Genomic DNA, 19,561 nt, shown 5'->3' on the forward strand with positions numbered 1-19,561 from the left:
CTGTTCCCGCAGGAGATGGGCCGATACCAGCTGGAGTGGGAGAAGTTGCCCAAGGGGAGAGTGCCCTGCCTTTAGCTGGGTGTGCTGTTTGCAGCAGCATCTGTCCCTGTGCTGGAAGGATTGCTGAAGATGCTGAGCCTGGTGTTATGTGATGGGACTGGACCAGAGACTCAGAAAACCTCCCACTCTGAGCTGTTCAAGTGTAAAGCCTGGAAGTATGGGGTTTGTTCCTAAAGTTGGCAGCTTGTGCCCAACTGGTCACAGGACAGAGGGAAGGGGTACTTTGTCCTTCTTGAAGATGACATGGGGGCCTTTGCTTGGTAGTGTTACTGCACTAGGAACCTGGTGCTCTGCAGTAGAACTTATCCCATCCTTCCCCAGGCCCTTGGTGAAAGAATGGGACAGATCTATCTGGAGGCCTTCAGAGGAGAAGTAACACTCTGGGGCTCTCTCAAGGACTGGATGGCTCTAACCACTGAGAGTCTCCTCTCATTTCTGGCTGGGAGTCAAATGCCATAGTCAAGGAGTGGGAGCTGTGGTCAAGGAAGCTGAGGAGCTCCAGGGAGCACCAGGGCTGAGGTGTCTTCATAGGGCAATAGCAATAGTTCCAAGAAACTGGCACATCTTGGTGAGGGTGTGCTAGAACAGCACTGGCCAGAGTATAAACTACTTACAAGACTTTGGTGAGGAGCAGGAAGCTGAAGTAGGAGCATCTCCCTTTCAGAGAGGTTTCTCCACACAGGGAAAGGTTTTCAAGCTTGTCAAACAGTCCTGGTCAGTAACAGACCATCAGAGGAGCTGGTTAGCTTTTTGCCATAATTAGAAGGTCACAAGTCCTCCTTGTCACACCTCCTCCTAAAAGTTGGAGGTAGGTTAGGAGCAAAAGGAGGTGCTAAAAGCTTGACACCACAGCTCTTCTGTGAAAGCCATGTATTAATTGTGTATTAATGTCGTACTGCATCTTTGTTGCAGGAGGAGAATCACAACAGATAAAGGTATGTCAGCTGTGATCTGGTCTCATCTTTGCTGTTGGCAAAAACCAGATTGTATCACTTCTCTCAGGTGGAGTTGTTAACTCTGGACTTGGCTTTTTCACTTGCTGCCTTGGTGCTGGTAACTTGGGAACAGGACAGCATCTTGCTGGCCCCTGACAGGCAGGAGGTCGGTACATGAGCTCACAATGTGTTCTCTGCTAGCTGAACTTCTCGAGTCTGAAAATAATACCAGGATTACAGTTTCACTGGAGTGAATGTAGGTTTGGAGAAGAAATTGAGGGATTTGATTTTCCCCATAGTTATTCAAGGCACATTTGTTCTAGAAGTACCTGCACTGGAAGATGGAGTTTCCAGACACTGCAGTTGTTTCCCTTATGACAAGGAGTTTGTTGTGTATCTCAGTTCTGCTTCTGTGGCACGTGGTCAGGTGAGCAGAATGTACAGTTATTCTGATTATTCCTGGTGCATAGCTGAAGCTGGAAGAGTCCACAGAGGTGAATTTTTTGCTATATTTGGGTACATCAGCTCATCTCTGGTTGTTGGGATCTCTTCAGCTGGTCACGGCAAAGCTGAACTAAACTTGGCGCTGTGCTGTGGATCTCCAGCCAGTGTGAAAACCGCCTCTGAGAAGGCTTCAGCCGGCATCCTGATTATGTTGAGACTGCGTATCCCATGATGGAGGAGTGCCACCTTTGAACCCATACTTAAATGACAGAATAGCTGACAAGGTCTGGTCTAGTCTGGTCAGGTCCAGACGTCTCAGCACAGATGTCTAATACGTGTTCTTCTCTCACATCATTCAAGTGCCCCACACCCTGTTACAGAGGGGTTGGGGCTCCAGAGACATCACAGCTGAGTCAACTGACAGAATTGCTTACAAGTCCTTAAAGATGCTGACTAAGTGCTGGAACAGATCTCATGCCTTTTGGTCTGTGAGGGCTTCCATAGGAGCATTCTCTCCAGCCAGCAGAAGGGTGACTCCAAAGCAGGTGAGCGCATGGTGCTTGCTGAGGGCTTTGGCCAGGAGACATTTCAACTCTGGTTTGGTTGTGTCCTGCACTGTCCTGGTGCCCACATCCATCTAGGTAAAGAGGATGCTGGTGTATGCTCTGTGGGCCTCCTCAGCTGCTGAGGCTGTTGGATTTGGGAGATGGTTTGGGAAGTGGTCAGGCCTGCCTCTTTCAACAGCCGGGCTGTTATTTTCTCCATACACTGCTTTATTCTTTGGGATGTACTGTAGGAAGGGGGTGACATTGCTCAGAGGATGGTGTGACAGCTACCATCTTGGCCACCAGCAGCTGGTGGGAATGGGAACAGGCAGATGGGCCTGGCCCCATGTGCAACTCCTTTGCTCTTGCTGGGGGTTGAGTACAGGATCTGTAGCTTAGGAGAGCCAAGGAACCAGCCCCAGCCAGGACTGCTGGGGCTGGGGGTGCCCTTGCTCTGCTCCCCAAGTCCCAGCCACTGCTGCCACGGCCCCTCTGCAGCACACGAGGAGCATGACAGCACCATGCAGCTCCCACAGGTGCCACAGCAGCAGGTGACAACAGCACACCAGGACTGCCATGGCAGCAGGACACAGCAGCACGTGAGCAGCAGGTGAACAGCCCAGCAATTCCAAGAGGAGGAACACTCCCAGGCCCAGCCAACCTCTGACTGCCTCTGCCAAACTGGCTGGGGCACAAAACTGCCAGACACAGCACACCCATCTCTCTCCCCCTGCTACATCCTGGGAGCAGAGCCTAAACCAGCACAAAGCATTGCTCCCTCCCTCAGCTTGGCTCTGCTCCAGGCTCCACTTAGCATCAATTATTCAGTGCCGACTGGCTGAAGCCTTGCGAAGGCATGCAGGGGTTGATGAGCTTTCCCTGTCATGGGAGGTGGGCAGGGATGGTGAGGAGCAGCCTGGGCTTGGCAGAGAGCCAGTGAGCAGCGAGGACAGACATGGTCACCCTGCTGGTTTGGCTGTTCTGAGCCAGGAAGGACAGGAGCCACAGGGGGCTGCCTGGGCACCAGAGCTGAGCACAGCCTGGGGAGTTTGCAGTTCTGCCTTGGGGAGCAGCCCTGGGAGCTGGAGAGCTGGTGTGATGACAGCAGTGGCTCCACCAGGAAAATGGGGATAGAGAATACTGGCAAATACCAAGTGCAGAGGAAGAGGAGAACCAGGCCCTGGCTGATAAGACCACTAGACTTTAAGCAGCAGCCTCAACACCATCTCCGGCATTCATTTGCCACTGGTCCCAGTGCTGTCCAGCAAGAGTGTGTCTGTAACCTTGGGCTTTGGGATTGTCCTGCTCTTTGTCACCTGCGAGCAGCACTCAGGCCCTGGGGGCACAGGAGGGGGCAAGGGGTACTGCTGGAATGATGCAGGGGCTGTCTACCCTCCCATCCCCTCAGGGACACGAGCACATCCCTGCTGCAGGGAGCATGCCACCACCTGGTGCTCCTAGCAGCAGCTGGAGGCCAGGCATGGCTTATGTTCACCATAAGGTCTTACACTGCTCTGGTAAGAGAGGGAAGGGCTTAGGCTTGCCTGGGGGCAACTCCTAAGGGTGGCCTTGCCCTGGGAAGGACTCTCTGCCTTGGGTGCTTGGCACCCCAAAACCATACCTGGGAGCCCCATCAAGCACCAGTTCTAGGCTGGGTATCCGTGTGGCTCCTGCATTAGCTGGAGGGATGCTGTCAGAGGAGGTGGTGGACCTGTGCCTGTCCCTTGGTCCCTGCAGGGACAAGGTGGAAGTACCACACCCACAAGGCCACAACTGGGCACATGCAGGGAGTCTGGGGATCAAGGATACCAATAAGCAGTATCTTCTTTTTTTTTTTTTCAACAACCAAGTGAACCAAGGCTATTTAATGGGGGAACAAAACCCTCAAACCTAGCACAACTCACTTTCCCTTAGGGAAACTGCCCTTCTGCTCTCTCCTTGGCAGAGATGCTGCTTTAGCAGTTGGTCCAACACTGTATCTAAACCCTGCACTGCCTGTCACGTAACTAACCATGGCAGATGTTTAGACCTGGTCCCACCTGGCACTGCCTGAGAGCCAACAAGTTCATGGGAGCTGAGGGCTGGGAGGTGACACAAAGCAGCTTGTGCAATGGGGCTGCTTGTGAGCACCTGGAACACAGGAGGGATGAGGTTTGCTTCACTCCAGCCCAGGCATCTCACCCTTGCTCAGGGCGCTGCATCCCTGTGCTGGCATCCAGTGTGAAATGGCACAGGAGATGTGCCAAGAGCTGCATCCTTAGGGCACTCCTGTACCAATGAACACTGGGGTGTTCAGTGGTCCTGGGGTTTTTTTGTAGTGTTGCAGACCAGGTTTTAAACAGTTAATATAAAGGAGCTAATTTAAGGGCACTGGAGAGCAATTTTTGTTCCTGTTTGAACTCTTAGGTGAGGCAGAGCAGTGATAGAAGCAGGAAAACCAGCCTACAGCACTCAGCAAGTGACACATGGGGATGCCAATTTCAGGCACTGCTCTTAAATCCTAGGGTGGCATTTAGCTAATTGTGGCCCCTCCATTTGCTGTCGGTCATTGTGCCCTCTGTGCTACTCTGGCACAGACAGATGCCCTGTGTTTACCATAAACATGCTGCTTAACACCAAGTGGCAGCTTTCTCTTAGGGGAGCCAGAACACTGCTCACATTTAACACCTCAAAGGCAATAGCACCGTGGTCATCTAAGTCCAGGAAGCCCTGGCCATGAAATCTGGGGTGTGCCAGAGGTACTGCTCACTCACAGCTTTTTAAAATGCATCTTCAGCTGTCAGCAGCACCACCTTTCGCTCCCAGTGACTGCTGTAAACGTGACTCAGCCCTGACTCAGGAGTGTGAGTCGCACCCACCCACCACCTGCTGTGCAAGGAGCTGTGTCCACCCGTTCCCATCCTGTCCAATTCTCCCTCCACTGCCTACGGGCAGGAAAACAAACACAAAATCTTGGCCAAAAAAGAAGCTTTGGCAGCTGTGTATCAGATGGGATGCTGCCCTTTACTCAGCTGGGAGAGGACAGTGGTAAGTACAAAGGTGCATTTTTCTTTCCACTGCTGCTGGGGATGCCTGGATTTAACTACAGTAGAAAATCAGGGAGGAAAACAGAGATGGAGCAGGATGGACCTGTTGCAGCTGAAGCATACCCAGTGAACCAAGCTGAAAGTCATCAGGAGAAGGCAACCAGTCTTGCTGCAGCTTCTGTTCCTGTAAGAAACCTCTTGGAGTCTGAACTTATGCTAAACTTCTTTAGCCATTATTATTACAACCATGTAAAACACAGCATCGAACACTCTGGACAGTGTAAAAAGGAATGATTGACTTTTTTTACCCCCAAAAACCTTCCTTTAAAAAAACCAAACTGAACAAACAAAAAAGCAGACATAAAAATGTTTTTTTCTTAAAAGTAATAATTATGATACATTAGAAAGAGTCATGGAAGAAGCGTTCCACGCTGTAAACAAGAATAGCAAATAAAAAGAAAAGCAGATGGTAGCCAGGCTCTCAAAGTGCATGGCTGAGAAACCCTGACCTCAACCTCCAGCCCCTGCTGGAGCTGGGTCCTGTGGCTCCTGCTGCCTGCCAGTGCTGCAGCCACTCAAAGTGCTCTATCACAAACAAACAACACAAAGGAAAACAAACCAAACCTAAAATAACCCAAACCCACAGCATTGGTCTTTACCTCTACAGGGAAGGCAGCAAGGCCAGCGTCGTCTCAGGGCTGCGAGAGCAAGGATGGGGGAAGCTGCTTTCCCATGTTTGCTCATGGTAAGAGTGGTTTTTGCTGAGGGCTTGAGACTGTTGCAGGAGACTGGGCAAGGGCTGCAAGTGGCTTGGGTCAGGTAATTTGTCCTGCTGAGCTGTCACCCTCAACCTTCTTCCCTTCCTATTCCCAGCAATAGAGCTGAGGCTGGGCTAGGCCTTGCTGCCACAGACCCACCATGGCTGCAGCTTTGTCTGCAGCAAGAGGCAGAGGAGGAGAGAGGAGCGAGCATCTCCTTGGGGATCATGCATTGATGTGTTCAAGAGAGAGCATCACACCAAGGACAGCAATGCACGTTGCTGGTTCCCAGCCAGCTGGGGCAAAAGGCCTCTTCCCAAACCTACCAGCTTGATAAGACCTGGAGGATGGAGAAGAGTTTCTTAGGTGGCAGAGTGAGGAGCTTGGAGACCTTCCCAGCAAGAAGTACACTGGTGGGAAAGAGGACCCTGTGTCCAAAAGTTCCTGAAACCAGCTGGTGGTTTCCCTCAGGCCTGAAGGTGACTGAGGGCCTTGCTGCTTGTTCCCGTTAAGGCTTGGAGGGAAAGACAACCCCCCACCTTTTGCCCCATCAAAGTTCATATTGAACATCATGCACCAAATGCCATGCAATGAGTACTGACAGCTCTCCAAAATTAGAGCAAACCACCTTTCAAAATGTTAATACTGCAAAACATCCCAGACAGACACTGGGTGAGGAGTCTGGGTGCACAAGCAACATGATGTCCAAAGGCTGTGTGCCTGAAGTAAGGGAAAATGGGTCAAAACAAGGGGAAAGAGGTCTCAGCTCTTGCATGCGCGATGCTCAGATGCGTTAGGAGGAGTCCTGTGTGGGCTTCAAGAAGAGGACAGAGCCCCAAGCTACAGAAGCCAAGCCAAGATGTGACCAACAGCTCTCAGATGCTTCTTGTTGCTTCCCAGCGAGCGCCAGTGGGCTGCTAGCAAAAGGCAGTGGATATCTGTCCTGAAATACTGCTCAGGTATTTTAACACACAAATACGTTTAACTATGCACAACTACAGAAAAACATACTCTAAATTAAAAACAATTCAAGCACCATTGTCCTAGAAAGGACCTGTGGTGTCTCAAAACACAAATACTGAACATTCAAAGAGCACTTTCCCTCAAACAGCAACACTTGACTCCTCACAACACCCCTGCGAGGTAGCTAATAGGGTTATCCCTGCTCTGCAGAGGATGGGCAAGGTTGGAGGCTCAGTGGAAGATGGGGTCTGGGACAGAGCTGGGGCTGCAATGGAAGCTGAGGGTGCTGTGGTCTGGCTCGCTGCATCCAAACAAAGATCCTGTGCTCCCTTCGACACTCCCTGCTGCAAACATAAACCACCACACGTACACAAGGCAAAATAAACCCTGATAAATCATAGAACCATAGAATTGCTGAGCTGGAAGGGATCCACCAGGATCATCAAGTCCAGCTCCTGGAACCCACAAAGTAATTTAGTGGAAGTTTTCTGCTGGGCTTTCAGTAGGCTTTAGATCAGGTTATGCAATTGAAGCAGCCTGTGAGATAAAAAAGTAGTTTTCAAAGCCTCCTTAGAACTTAAAGGAGCTTTTTCCCAGGATCTCCACTGAAGGGATGGGAGTCCCACCTAAGGTGGCATTTGCAGCCACCCCTTCTGGACAGCAAAGTCAAATCCACCATATCTGGACTACTTCCTGCTTTTTCATTGATCTGCCTTCCTGATGAAGTCCTTTCATCTCTAGGGATGAAGGAGATGCTGGAACCAGAATTTTGGACCAGCTCTTTCCATGGGGTGTCTCCACAGATCCCTGCACACCTCCAGCGCCCTGGGATGGGGAGATGGACAGGCCTCTAGGACTTGGTCCATGAAGGGCATGTGGGCACCCATCATGTCCAAGTTTCCTTCCTGTTGTTAATTCTGTGTGGGCTCTACCAGCAGGGCTAAGATCATGTTCTGGGCAATGTGCTCCCCCTTCCCCAATTCCTATGCCCTTTTCACCCTGACACTTAACTTACTCAAAGCAAACGTGGACTTATCTGGGGTACTGTGATTAGATGCCATCACACCTCCCCTGCAGCTTGGTAGTGCAGGCAGGTTTCCCGAGCCAGCAGCCCCTTTTCCTGTTTGGGGAACAGAAAGGCAGCGAGCCTGCTCGCCACACTGGCCCTGCAAGGGAAATGCCAGCAGAAAGGGCACTCAGCCCAAGAGACCAGGCTCCACCTTCATCACTGGCCTTGCTACCTTGAGAACCTGGGAAAGAACCACTCTGCTGGCAGTCCCCCACCAGGGTGATACCAAGGAGACGTCACAGGGACTCAGCAGCTGTTAAATCTGTCCTCCTGGACACTATCCACCATGGCAGCAGGAGCCATATACAGCCGGACACTGCTTTGTGGAATTGCATAGAGGGGGCAGCAGGCTGCCGGTGTCCTGCCAGGATGCCATGGCACTGCCTGGAAATCCTGCTGCCTACAGCTGCAGGTCTGGGAAATGAAATAAAGATCTATTGCTACAAAGGCCTTTGAAAGCAATGCTGTGGCTGTGCCGATGGGGCATTTTAAAGGAAGTGTTTCGGACTCCGACACCTTGCACCTGCTTCCTTGGCTGTGGGATCCCACAGCAGGCAGGAGCAGGAGAAAACACACAACACACTCACCAGCCCTGCCTCTTCCCCTAAGCAATGAGGCTTGGGGAGCTGTGAGGAATGACAAATGAAAGCATTTTCCAATTTGTCCATAGGAAACATGCAAATCCAATCTGCTGGTGTCTCCTAGGGCTGGTGGCCACCGCTTTGTCTCCTTGCTGGGCACTCGTACCGAAGCACAGCTTGATGTGCAATGGTGCTGTGCTGTCACCCTGACAGCCCTGCTGACAGAAGGGGATCCTGTAAATGGGGCAAGGGTGCTTTTCCAGAACCTGCTTCTTCTCCCTCACCTTTCCTATCCCCACTAGAATGTCACTGACTTGGGCAGCTTTGCCAGGGAAGGAGAGCCTGAAAGGAAACTGTTCTCTGAGCGGGATTTGGCAACCTGCGGTGGTAATTTTGGTTTGGGGCTCAGCGGGGGTCGTGGGGCTTTCAGTGCGTTTAATGGTTTCTGGAGGCTTTTCTGGACCTCCACCTCTTCTGGGTCTGGCGTAAGAGGTGGTGGCATGGGGGTGGCAGGCAGGGGATGTCCAGTCTCTGACAGAGGCAATGCCACCTGCTTTCTGTTCAAGAAGTCCTGCTCTGTCGCATGGGCCAGGTGGAGGGGAGTGGTGGTTTTGATAACAACGTAGGGGCTGTTCCCTTCCACCACAGGGGACGATGCCCGCTGGGTGGGGCAGCCCTCGGCCAGCCCTGCTGCCTCTGGCTCTCTGCTGGACAAGATGGGCACACTGCCCCCCGCCTGCCTGTGTGCAGGCAGCACGCCCACGGCCTCGGGCCAGCGCACAGTGCCAGTGGCACTGCCCAGCCCGTTGTGCTGCAGGCTGAGGAGCTCTCCTGTGGATGCAGCTTTGGATGCCGAGTGCTTCAGGCCCGTTTTGTCCGGCAGCACCGCCCTGCAGTGCCTGTCATCCGCCGCCTCCTCCCCACGCTCGCTCTCAGGGGAGCCATCGCTCTGTGATGTGCAAGAGAGCCGCCGGCAGCCAGCTGGCAGAGGATGGGGGGATGCGTTGAGCACTGCGTCTCTGCTCAGGGAAGATGCCTGCTCTCCTGCTGCCAGGGCAGCGGGATTTGCCTGCCACACTGCATGGTCCGTAGTGGAAAGCTCAGCGGTACTGGAGTCGGGAGGAGCCGGCCTGTTTTGGAGAGAGGAGTCTAAGGAGCTATGCTCAGCTGCGGCATGGAGGGAGACTCCATGGTACACCATGGCACAGCCAGGAGCAAGAGGAGGCTGCTCTGGAGATGGGGCCGTGGGCAGGAGGTGTTGCTGGGCCTGCATCTTGCTTGCCTTCAGAAGAGATGATGGCTGCCTGTCCACAGTGGGCTCCACCTGACCCTCCTCATCCAGTGGCCGCCCACCTGAAACAGGCACGTTCGTTGCTTCAGCCGCTTCACTGTCGTGGGAGGTGGGAATCCTCGCTTCCACCACTGTCATTCCTCCTGGCGTGCCAGGAACTCTGTGGGGATGGGGCTCCCTGTCTGGGGTGTGCTCACCCACCTGGCCGTTCTGGCCGTTGGCCGCTGCGTTTTCCTTTATGGCTACTGGGTTGAGGGAGAGCTCCAGGCCCAGGGGTTTCCTTGGAAACTCCTCCGGCTTTGCTGCATTGGAAGCAGAGAAAACAAAATAAAACCCAAACTGTGCATCAGTTTGTTTTTGCACACCCTGATTGTAGGGAAGACAGATGCTTCCACCCAACACATGCCAGCCCTTCTGGGCTGCCCTGGTTCCCAGGCACACCAGCGGGATGCTCTGGTCCCTGCTGGGCTGCCCACCTTCCCCTCTACCCACCTGGTGGGGGCAGGTCAAATTTCATCTTGCGCAGTTCAGTCATTGACACCTGCAGCTGCTCGATGACAGCATCGTCCTCGTACTGCAGGGAAGCAGCAATTTTCTCCTGCAGAAATTCACGTAAATCTTCCAGTGTCATCTTCAGCAAGCGCTCTGGGGGATGGGAGAAAGGAGTAATGGCAGTGGCACAGACAAATTTCAGGGTAGCACAAGCATGGGTTACACCATGCTTTGGTTTTATCTGGGATTCTGCTGCTGTTCCCACTCCACAGTGAAACAGCCTGAACGCTTTTGCCTCTCTCCCACCTTCCCACTATTTCTCAGGGTCATCAATACACGTATATATCCATGCCACCTGAGCAGTAGCTCCTCAATGGCAGGACAATGGCAGGGGTGGGAGCTGTGCTGATGAGGATGCAGGTTTTGGGCCATTCCTGGAAGTTCTCACCAATGCCTCTAGGAGGAGGAAAAGCTCCATGAGACAGGCCCTGAGCGTCAGGCTGAACAGCCACTGCTGGCAGCTGCCACCACCAGCCAGGGACACCAGCCTGCACCAGCCAGGAGGCAGGGATGCAGGAAGAGGTGCTGGCTCTTACAGGCAGGAATGGGTTGTAGGGAGGGATGCCAACCCACACTACACATTCCTCAGGGAGGAGAGATTTCACAGCCAGACTGAAACATCTGCCTGCCTGCCAGTTTACTACTTTTTGAAGACAAATAGGATACTTCAAGATTTATTTCTGGATAGCCTGTTCTTCATTTAACTGAAGGAAGAACAGGGTGGCTGTTTGCAAAAGCCAACACATGCAGTCCCGTAAATTCTGCTGGCCCAAAGGTTCTCATCATGCACTCCTGCCCCAGATGAAAGCCAGAAGAGTGACAGAGCAAGGCTATCAACTTATGGGAGTGAAGGGGTTTAAAGTTACAAAGATCTCAAGGTGGAAACATCACTGCCTTAATACTATGCAAGAAAAACAGCTTTTGATCATTTTATAAGTGTATTAATAAATTTACTTGTCCCTCTACAAACTTTTCAGTTGAACCACCACATAAAGCTCTGCAGATAGATGGGCTGCTGTCTGTATTGCTCCTAAAAGCAACTTGTGGGGCACAGCACACAGGAAGAGGTGGCTGGGAGTACTTCAGGTGTGGTTTCTGTGTGCTGAGCACAGCAAGTCAACCCTTGTGACATCTCATTTCCTCCCCAGGACTGTGCCTTTTGCAGCCAGCACAAGGCACCAAGCATGCTCTAAGTGGCCAGCTAGGCTTTCCAGGTCAGCAGCACAAGGGTGGCCCAGCACGGTGCCACCACAGCCACAGGGTCAGGTATGACCTTACTTTTGTGCAGTTTGAGGATGGTGTAAGCCATGGCCGTCAGCACCCGCTCCCCTTCCAGGATGTAGATATCCCACAGCCGCAAGGTCAGGGTGAACGGGGTCTGTTTCAAACACACAAATACACAAATGGGATGATGAAACAGAGGCTGCTGCCATCACTGCATCACCTTGCACCAAATCACACAGCAGGGTTAGGCTTTGCAAGCCAGGAATTCATCTAAAACACAAATATGTCTTTTATCATCTATGGTTTTGCCTTAAAGCTAATGAACTTGAGTGGCCGGGGAAATAATTAAAACCCATCCACGAATGCAGAAAAAGGAGAAACTTTCCTCACAAGCATGCTAGCACATGGATTCCCCTACCCTGGAGGGAGCACCATCATCTTTCAGCCTTGTGAGCACAAAAAACACCACCTGTATCCATCCAGATTCCCCAGAAGGGCTATTTATGGGATAGGTCTGAAAGCCCAATGATTGAATGTATCACTGAGCATTAAAAAATCACTCATTTGGTGTCCAAAGAAGAGGTCTTTCTTATATACAGGCTTATTTCTACCTGCTAAAAACACTTCTGCAAGAGGTTTTCATTTGCACCCAGACCTAATCTGACAACAGAATTGAACTCATACCCAAAATGATGGAGCAGGCCATACCTCCCAGCAAAGATCTAAGGCACTTCACGAACACAGAAATTAATATTAATCCTATTATGATGTTTAGGTTCAAATTTAGGATGCTGCACTTACTCTCCAGAGTTTGGCACAACTGACCATTGCAGCTCTTTTACCACATGCTACTGCAGTTAAAGGGATTTTGCATTTTATACAGCTTTTAGTGGCAAAAGCACTGAGTTCCCTCTTGAGGGGAAGGGGCCATCCACTGTTTTACAGAAGATGGGGCAGCAGAAAATTGAGACTGAAGCACACAGCTGTCCTAAATATTAGCAAGTCTGGACACTGCATTCAAGTCCAGCAGGCACAATGCTGACCCGAAAAATAAAGTAGTCTTGGCTTGGGACTAGCAAATTAGCTCTGGACAAATCAGGGTAATTTTCTCATGCTTTCACATGTTTCTAGTCCCAATCTGCTCCTCTGCCTGCAGCTGCTGCACTGCTATTTGCTGAGGTTTGTGCCCTCAGCTCTTTTTCTTCCTATGTTGTTTCCAGAGCCAAAGTGAGGTTAATTGCCTTTGCAGCAGTGCCAGTGGACAAGAGAAAGATCTCTCCCAACTCTGAAGCTTGTACTGCTGATGCTGAGCCATCTCCCAGCGACTGCTTGTGATGAGGCAGCAGGAATTGGCTTGTCATCAGTGACGTGCAGTTATTTTTAGCTTCTCCCTTATTAATATTTTTTGCCTTATGTGAGTGTACATAATATCCCACCTTATAAAATATTAACACCTTCTTCAAAGTATATTTACAAAAAACCCCAGGCAGATTAACTGTGCATGCAAACAACAGAGCAGCAAAAAACCCCCAGAGCATCCTCACCCGGTCAATGAAACACTGCAGGAACCACTTGGTCGTGTAAATCCCAGTAGTCATCTGCTCCTTGTCCTGGGGGAAGACAGCAAAGAGAGACAGTCATTTCACCTGGTAACCAGCTGGTTACTGGAGATTCAAGCAGCTCATAAGGCTTTGGGGGAGGTTGGCTGGCTGGTTGGTTGGTTGGTTGGCTTACTTATTCTGGGGTCTGGGTGCAGGATGTGGCTTGTCTGCCATCTCCCAGCAAAGCCCCTGCTTTAAGTACTAGTGTTGAAGCCCTGCTTTGGCCCTTTGCCCAAGACATGCATTGAAACTGATCCTCGATGTGCCCAGACTTCAGCCACAACACTGGAGAGGGATTTCTGGGAGAACCTTTTCTGGCCTAATACCTACTTCAGGAATTTACAAAAACCTTCCAGGAGCCCAAACCACTTACTCCTAGCAGACTACCATTTTTGTTTCCATAGCAATTCCCATGCGAGCCTCTCTGAGCACAGTCAAGCCAGCTTTGGAAGCACCACCTTTGTTGCATGGCATGGCTGTTGCAGGAGCAGGACAGCCTGACAGGCTAAAGAAAACTTTTAAAAACCTCACCATCATCACCTCGGTCTAACACTTGTCCATCTGGTGCACAGTGCTGGGATGCACAGAGCTCTGCATGCATGCAGAGCTGACATGACCTCTGCTGCAAAGCCAACAAAGCAGTGGGAATGGGAAGAGAAGAAGAAGCTCATGGGATCAACGGCTGGCTCCAGCCTTTGCTTTTGGCTGGTGCTATGCACCTGCAAGCATGGAGAGCCTTCGGGAGCAAGAGGAATGAGCAGCTTTCTGAGTTATTCCCATCCCCTCCCCTGCCCATGACTATAATTATGTGAAAACCTAACATGGCTCTGTTTCACTTTTACAGCCAGGGCTGGATCACTTGCAGCACAAAGCAAGAGCTGCTGCAGATGATGGTAATACAAACACCTTTTCCTGGAGATCAGAGCCACCAAGCCCCTTGGGAGCATAAGAAAACTTTAGGAGTCTGGCCACTGAACACCAACTGTCTACACCAAATGCAAGGGGGAGAAAGGCAAAAAAAAAAGGGGGTGAGCAGGTGCTGCAAAACAGTGGTCTGGACATTAGACTGCAGTCGGTGTGTCCTGCAGATGCTCCTGCAGCCACCAAATGGGCCTGTACCATCTGTTAGAGAGAAAAGCAACTGGACATGCCCAAGCAACAAAGCACCCAGCAAATCTTATGTGCCTCCTGACTTTAAACAACAGCAAAGCACTTGGAACTAATAATTACTGAAATAAGACTCCAGACAGACCAGCATCAGCCTTTGGGCTTTGCAGCTTGTGTAAGAACACAGCCCAGCCTCACTGCTGTTCCTCCTGCTGCAGGCTCTGTAAGCCTTCCTGCCTGGCTCTCCTAGGGAAGCCTTTAAATTTTAGCAGTCCCTCCACTAATGATGACCAGCAAGCCAATGATTACCATTCACCTCAGCAAGATTTGGGCGACCCATTTAATAAATGCCTGCCTCTGCAGCAGAAGCAGTCCTTTATGGTTAGAAATACATTCAGCTGTGCATCTGTTTGGCAGAAGACTATATGAACTGCTTTATCATTAAAATGTGGCATTATTATAGAAAGACTGATAGTAAAGAGATACCATGTGCTTCTTCAGTTTGGGAAACATTTTGTTTAAAATCTGCTCGTGGTGGGCTTGAAACCTCTGCAGCTTCGGGAACCCAGGAATGAAAAAACCTTAACAAGAAAAGACAAGAGAAATAAAAAAAAATCATGAAAGCTCTGGAGCAGTGACAGGGACAGCCTGATTTTCTATAAACTCATCTCTTGCATTGCCTTTTGAAGTTGGCTGAACCACAGAGTGCCCAGCTACCTCCTTTTCACCTTCTTTCCCAGAGGCCACCCTTCACTCCATCTGGGCAACAGGACCCTCAGACCAAGCACAGCTGGTCCTTCTCACCCAGCCCCACAGTGCAGGCCCACACAGCTCCTGCTGTCTGCCTGCGACTTGGCTTGGCCAAGAACTCTCCCAACACGCCTCTGTGCTTGCCAAGTTCAGAGAAAAGCTGAAGATGTTTGAACATCACAAGCTTGTGCAGTGCCCTGTAATCTAGTGGAATACAGATTTAAGACTGTAAAGTTATCAAGCCATAAGGTTTAGCTCTCTGCCCATAAAATAACCTTCTGTGCATAGATTACCGCTAACCACAAGTAAGATGAAGGTATCTTTAATGTGTTTGAAGTAAAATAATACACCACGCATTTAGTGGAATTACATCCACATTTAGTGTGGATATTCTTGGATGTACTTCTGTGAGACTTCTTATAAACTCATAACCTTGAGTTAATTGATTGCCAAGGGCAAGGTACCCTGGAGGGAGGACAGCACTTCTGTGAAAGTGTTAATTACTGAGCACTAAAGCTCAGGTGGATAAAACTCATTTTTTTGATAAGAACTTGTCTGCCTCCAAGAGTGAAGTTCAGCTCTCCCTAGTCAAGCTGTGCAAGTAGTTAAGCCTCACCCACTTTAATTAAAAATGTGAGGAGAAACAAGGCTCTACCAACCAACCTGAACAACCTTCCCTTCTTTTGCCCGACAGCCCCTGCCCCCAGCCCAGCCTTACCGTGCATGGCGTGGCGCTGGTTGGTGAGCAGCTGTGCCAGCGCCCAGAACGCGTCCTCTTCGTTCAAGTACATCAGGAGGATGGCTGCAATCTGGCTCATCCCTTGGCAGTAGCTCACTTCCTGCAACAGTCAACAGGGGCACACATGCTGCCGTGCTGGCAGAGCCTACCATAATGCTAAAGCTGCCTGTACTTCCCTCTCCTCTTCCAAGGTCTACCCCATTTCAAAGTCTTTACCATTTATGTCCAAAGTCACAGCTCCCATACGTCTACAGCACCTACCACATCACTGACTCACAGAGTAGTCTGGGTTGGAAAAGGACCTTTGAAGATCATCTCGTCCAATCCTCCTGCCATGGGCAGGGACAACTTCCACCAGACCAGGTCGCTCAAAGCCCCATCCGAACGGACTTTGAACACTTCCAGGATAGGGCATCTACAACTTCTCTGAGCAATTATTTCCATGCGTCACCACACTCATTGTAAAAAATGTTTTCCTTATGTCCAGTCTATCTTTGGGACGACAAACAGCATGTGGCTCTGATGCTGTTTTGGATTCCTTCAGCCATATGAGCACTGAAGTAATTAAACAGTAAATAAATCTGGTAAGCATTTATCTGGCATGAAAGAGGCTCCTTAACTAACCCCCTGAGCATCTTCTGGGAAAACTGTCCCCTCCTGGAGGTGGAGGCAGTAGGTTCAGCTGCTAATTTAGGCTTATTCTGCCTGTGTCCTTCAGCTAAAAATGACTGGTTTGCTGTAGTAAATCAGTTTTCAACAAGGATGCCATTTGGTGTAAGACAAGAAGTCAGAAACATGACAGACTGCCAGAAGACTAGTGTTGCTGAAAAGCCAAGGAGCAATCCCTTGCTCTTTGCTGACACTCATCCACACTGAATCTGCCAGATGTCATTTACCAGGTAACAAAATGAACAAGGGAATGAAACAACTGTGCAAAGATTCTTATGCTGCCTGAGAGTCTTGCAGCTCTCTGTACAAGACAGTATTAGGACTTAAAAGTGGGATTACCACTGGCTAAATTAGTGTGTGTTTATAGATATATATACACACGAAAATATATATGTCTACACAAATATATAAAGCTTTTCTTTAAATCTTTACATATATGTATATATATAAAAATAAATATATAAAGCACCACGCTCTTCCTGTTAACTGGACTTACTACTTACAGTGTTATAAACTGAGTATGCTGAGAGGACGTGGAAGAGTGCCTGTTGCCTGGGGAGAAAGAAGGATATTAAAACACCTGAGCACGAGGTCTCCAGCTTCATGAGCGCACCACTGCGTACACAAAGAGAGCAAAGATTCTGAAAACACCCAGACAACTGGTACTTAAGGCTTTTGCAAGGAGCAGGGCTCACAGAACCAGAAAGTATGTTCCTCAGAGACTGTGTAGGGCAGCCAGGTGTGATTTATCCCAGTGACAAAGTCACTTTGTCAAACCTCTCCAACCCCATCTGCTGTGGAGACCCCATCCCTCCCAGATCCTGATGGGCCCACCCCATCATCCTAGCCACCCCAAACCAAGCCTTCTGCAACTGTCACCCTTAGGGGACAAGGCACTGCAACAAGCTGTTGCTTGGCTCAAGAACTGGGGCTGAGCCTGGTCCAGCGTGGACCTCTCTTAAGAGAGAATCAGCAGCCCAGCATCTGTGGGTCGCACCGTGTGGTGATGGTTTGAGGAGAAGGCAAAGTTGGCTTTGCTCTCCTGTGAGCCACTCTGAGCCAGGGTGCTTCTGTCCACCCCATCCAGCTCATCCCTCACATATGCACTGGCACCACTGCCCATATAGCCACGGAAGCCTTCCATACTCACTTCACTCCATAGCGATCCCGAAACATGATGTGGTTTCGGAAGGTGCGGTTAACATCCAAATCTATCTGCTTGATTTCCGATGAAAAGCACTTTGCTTGCTCTTTCATTTGCTGGAAGGGAGAGGGGCAGAGAAGAGGCAGGAATCAGACACCATCTCAGCCCATACCTCTCTCCACACAGTGAGAAGGAAGGATTCCTACAGCCCAAGTGGCAGCTTGATAGCTGCACAGAGCTATCCAGAGCAGGGGACACTGATGTCTTGCAGTGAGCAATGAACTGCAGCCTGGCAGTGAGCCCCTGACCCCTTGTCTGTGCTGCTGGCCCAGGGAGAAGGGGATGACCCCACACTCACGCTAAGACAGCAGCAGCTGCCAACCCAGCCTTCGCCCACCTTTCAATGCAGATACTGCATTTTCAGAATCTAGAACCTTTACAATTCAATTCCACTCTCATTTATTTTGATTTCTTTGCCTGTCTGGCTGTCATAAAGTATTGAGAGCTCTGTTGATCCTTAAGGAACCAATATGCAGATGTACACAGCACTCTCAGCTTTTCAGAGGCTCAGTCATAATAAAGTCCAAATTGTTATGACAGACTCTGTGATCTCCAGCTACTACTTTCCCTGCAGAAGAAAATAATCTTAGATTTAAGGAGTTTCCACTAGAAGAGCAGTCCTGGAATATTCCCTTGGACTGGTATAAATTTTAAGAAACTGGCAGAGTCCAGAACAGAAGCTAAACTCAAAGCCAAGAATCCCCACGTTCCCCCCAGGCTGGCTAATCATTTAAGGCAGCATCACACAGAAAAAGGACTGAAGTCCACTGCAAAAAAATGGAAACTCAAATGAAAGTTTAAGACCACCTTAACCAACTGTGCCCTCAGAGCCCCAAGATGAAGATGCTCCATGGACAAATCCCACTGCAGTCCCATTTGCAACCCACTGTTCAGCTCTGCACTGCCATCAAGGACCATTATGCTATAGCTAAGCTTCTCATCTCACAGCCTTTAGATACCACAAGTGACCATGCCCTCCTCCTTTAATGTCTCCAGGGTTAATTGCATGAAGAAAATACATTCTATGACTGTCTTCAGGCACACTGAGATTCACCAGCAGGTTTGGAGGCAGCAGAGATGAGCAGCAAGCCCAACTTGCTTTAAGCCCAAGGTCAGGACCCCTCCTGGCTCACAGAGGAGGCAGAAAATAGAACACCTGCACAGATACTTATCATCTCTTCCAGCAGCTGCCATCCTGTGAATGCTTGTCAGCCTGATACCAGGCACCTCCAGGCTGCTGTTGACCTCCCAAGGTGGCCACATCAGCTCTGGGGAACATCAGAAGGTCATTAGAACCCTCATGTGTCCAGCACAGCCAACAATTAGGACAATCACAGCATCTTGGGAATATTAACTCCAGCCCTGAAAGAAGCTGTGTGGAGGAGCAACAGTACACAGGCTATTTTGAATTACTGCCTGCACAGGACAAGTGAGGCTAAAAGTGATGATGGAATGAAGATCTGATAAACAACATAATTTCCCTGCTGTGGTCTCTGTATCCTATGGCTCCTTGCCCTCTATAAAGCAGGCAGACTACCTGAGAGAATATGACTATTCATGTGCACCGGGTCACTTCAGTTCAAATCTTCCTGCTAAAGGGCCTCTTGTTTTCCCTGCCAGAACAACACAGAAATCTCCCAAAGACGGTAAATGCCATACTTTGGGTATTTTTAAAACCATTGCACATGAATAGCAGGTAGGTCACACAGCACTTTGTCACCTCCATGCACCCCAGAGGCTTTATTAATTGTGCAGACATTAAAAAAAAGAAACTCAGAATGGATTATTCTCCCTTTTTCCCTTGTGTAAGTAACCTGGGGGCTCCACAGATGCTCTGCTGAGCTCATTAGTGCTGTGAGCCCTTCAAGCTGGTGGCAGAGCAGAGACTGGTAAGCTGGAAGTCCCATCCAAAAGACCTTGTACAAAGCAGTGGGTAAAGCCAGGATGCCTCTGCTCTGCCCCATGGCCAATACGTTTCTCCTGCTCCCTTCTCAAGCTCCCCCCAAACCCTCTGGCTGCAACTAACAAACCCCAGGGAGGCAG

The 19,561-nt window shown here is 50.1% G+C and overlaps 1 protein-coding gene across 2 annotated transcripts in view; it reads right to left on the reverse strand.

Annotated features, from left to right (window-relative positions):
• Nucleotides 1–5,364: 5,364 nt before the first annotated feature.
• The window catches only part of LOC138111390 (USP6 N-terminal-like protein), a 76,469-nt gene continuing 62,272 nt past the window's right edge, over nucleotides 5,365–19,561 (reverse strand). For both annotated transcript variants that reach the window (XM_069017068.1, XM_069017069.1), the window contains 8 exons: nucleotides 17,465–17,574; nucleotides 16,818–16,866; nucleotides 15,625–15,745; nucleotides 14,643–14,737; nucleotides 12,993–13,058; nucleotides 11,503–11,602; nucleotides 10,165–10,317; nucleotides 5,365–9,974 (listed from right to left, as the gene is read on the reverse strand). In XM_069017068.1, the coding sequence (XP_068873169.1) occupies nucleotides 8,680–9,974; nucleotides 10,165–10,317; nucleotides 11,503–11,602; nucleotides 12,993–13,058; nucleotides 14,643–14,737; nucleotides 15,625–15,745; nucleotides 16,818–16,866; nucleotides 17,465–17,574 (1,989 nt within the window). In that variant the 3' untranslated portion in view covers nucleotides 5,365–8,679. The remainder of the gene's footprint in view (nucleotides 9,975–10,164; nucleotides 10,318–11,502; nucleotides 11,603–12,992; nucleotides 13,059–14,642; nucleotides 14,738–15,624; nucleotides 15,746–16,817; nucleotides 16,867–17,464; nucleotides 17,575–19,561) is intronic.

Source organism: Aphelocoma coerulescens, chromosome 5 (assembly GCF_041296385.1).
Source record: "Aphelocoma coerulescens isolate FSJ_1873_10779 chromosome 5, UR_Acoe_1.0, whole genome shotgun sequence".
NCBI classification, from domain to species: domain Eukaryota; kingdom Metazoa; phylum Chordata; class Aves; order Passeriformes; family Corvidae; genus Aphelocoma; species Aphelocoma coerulescens.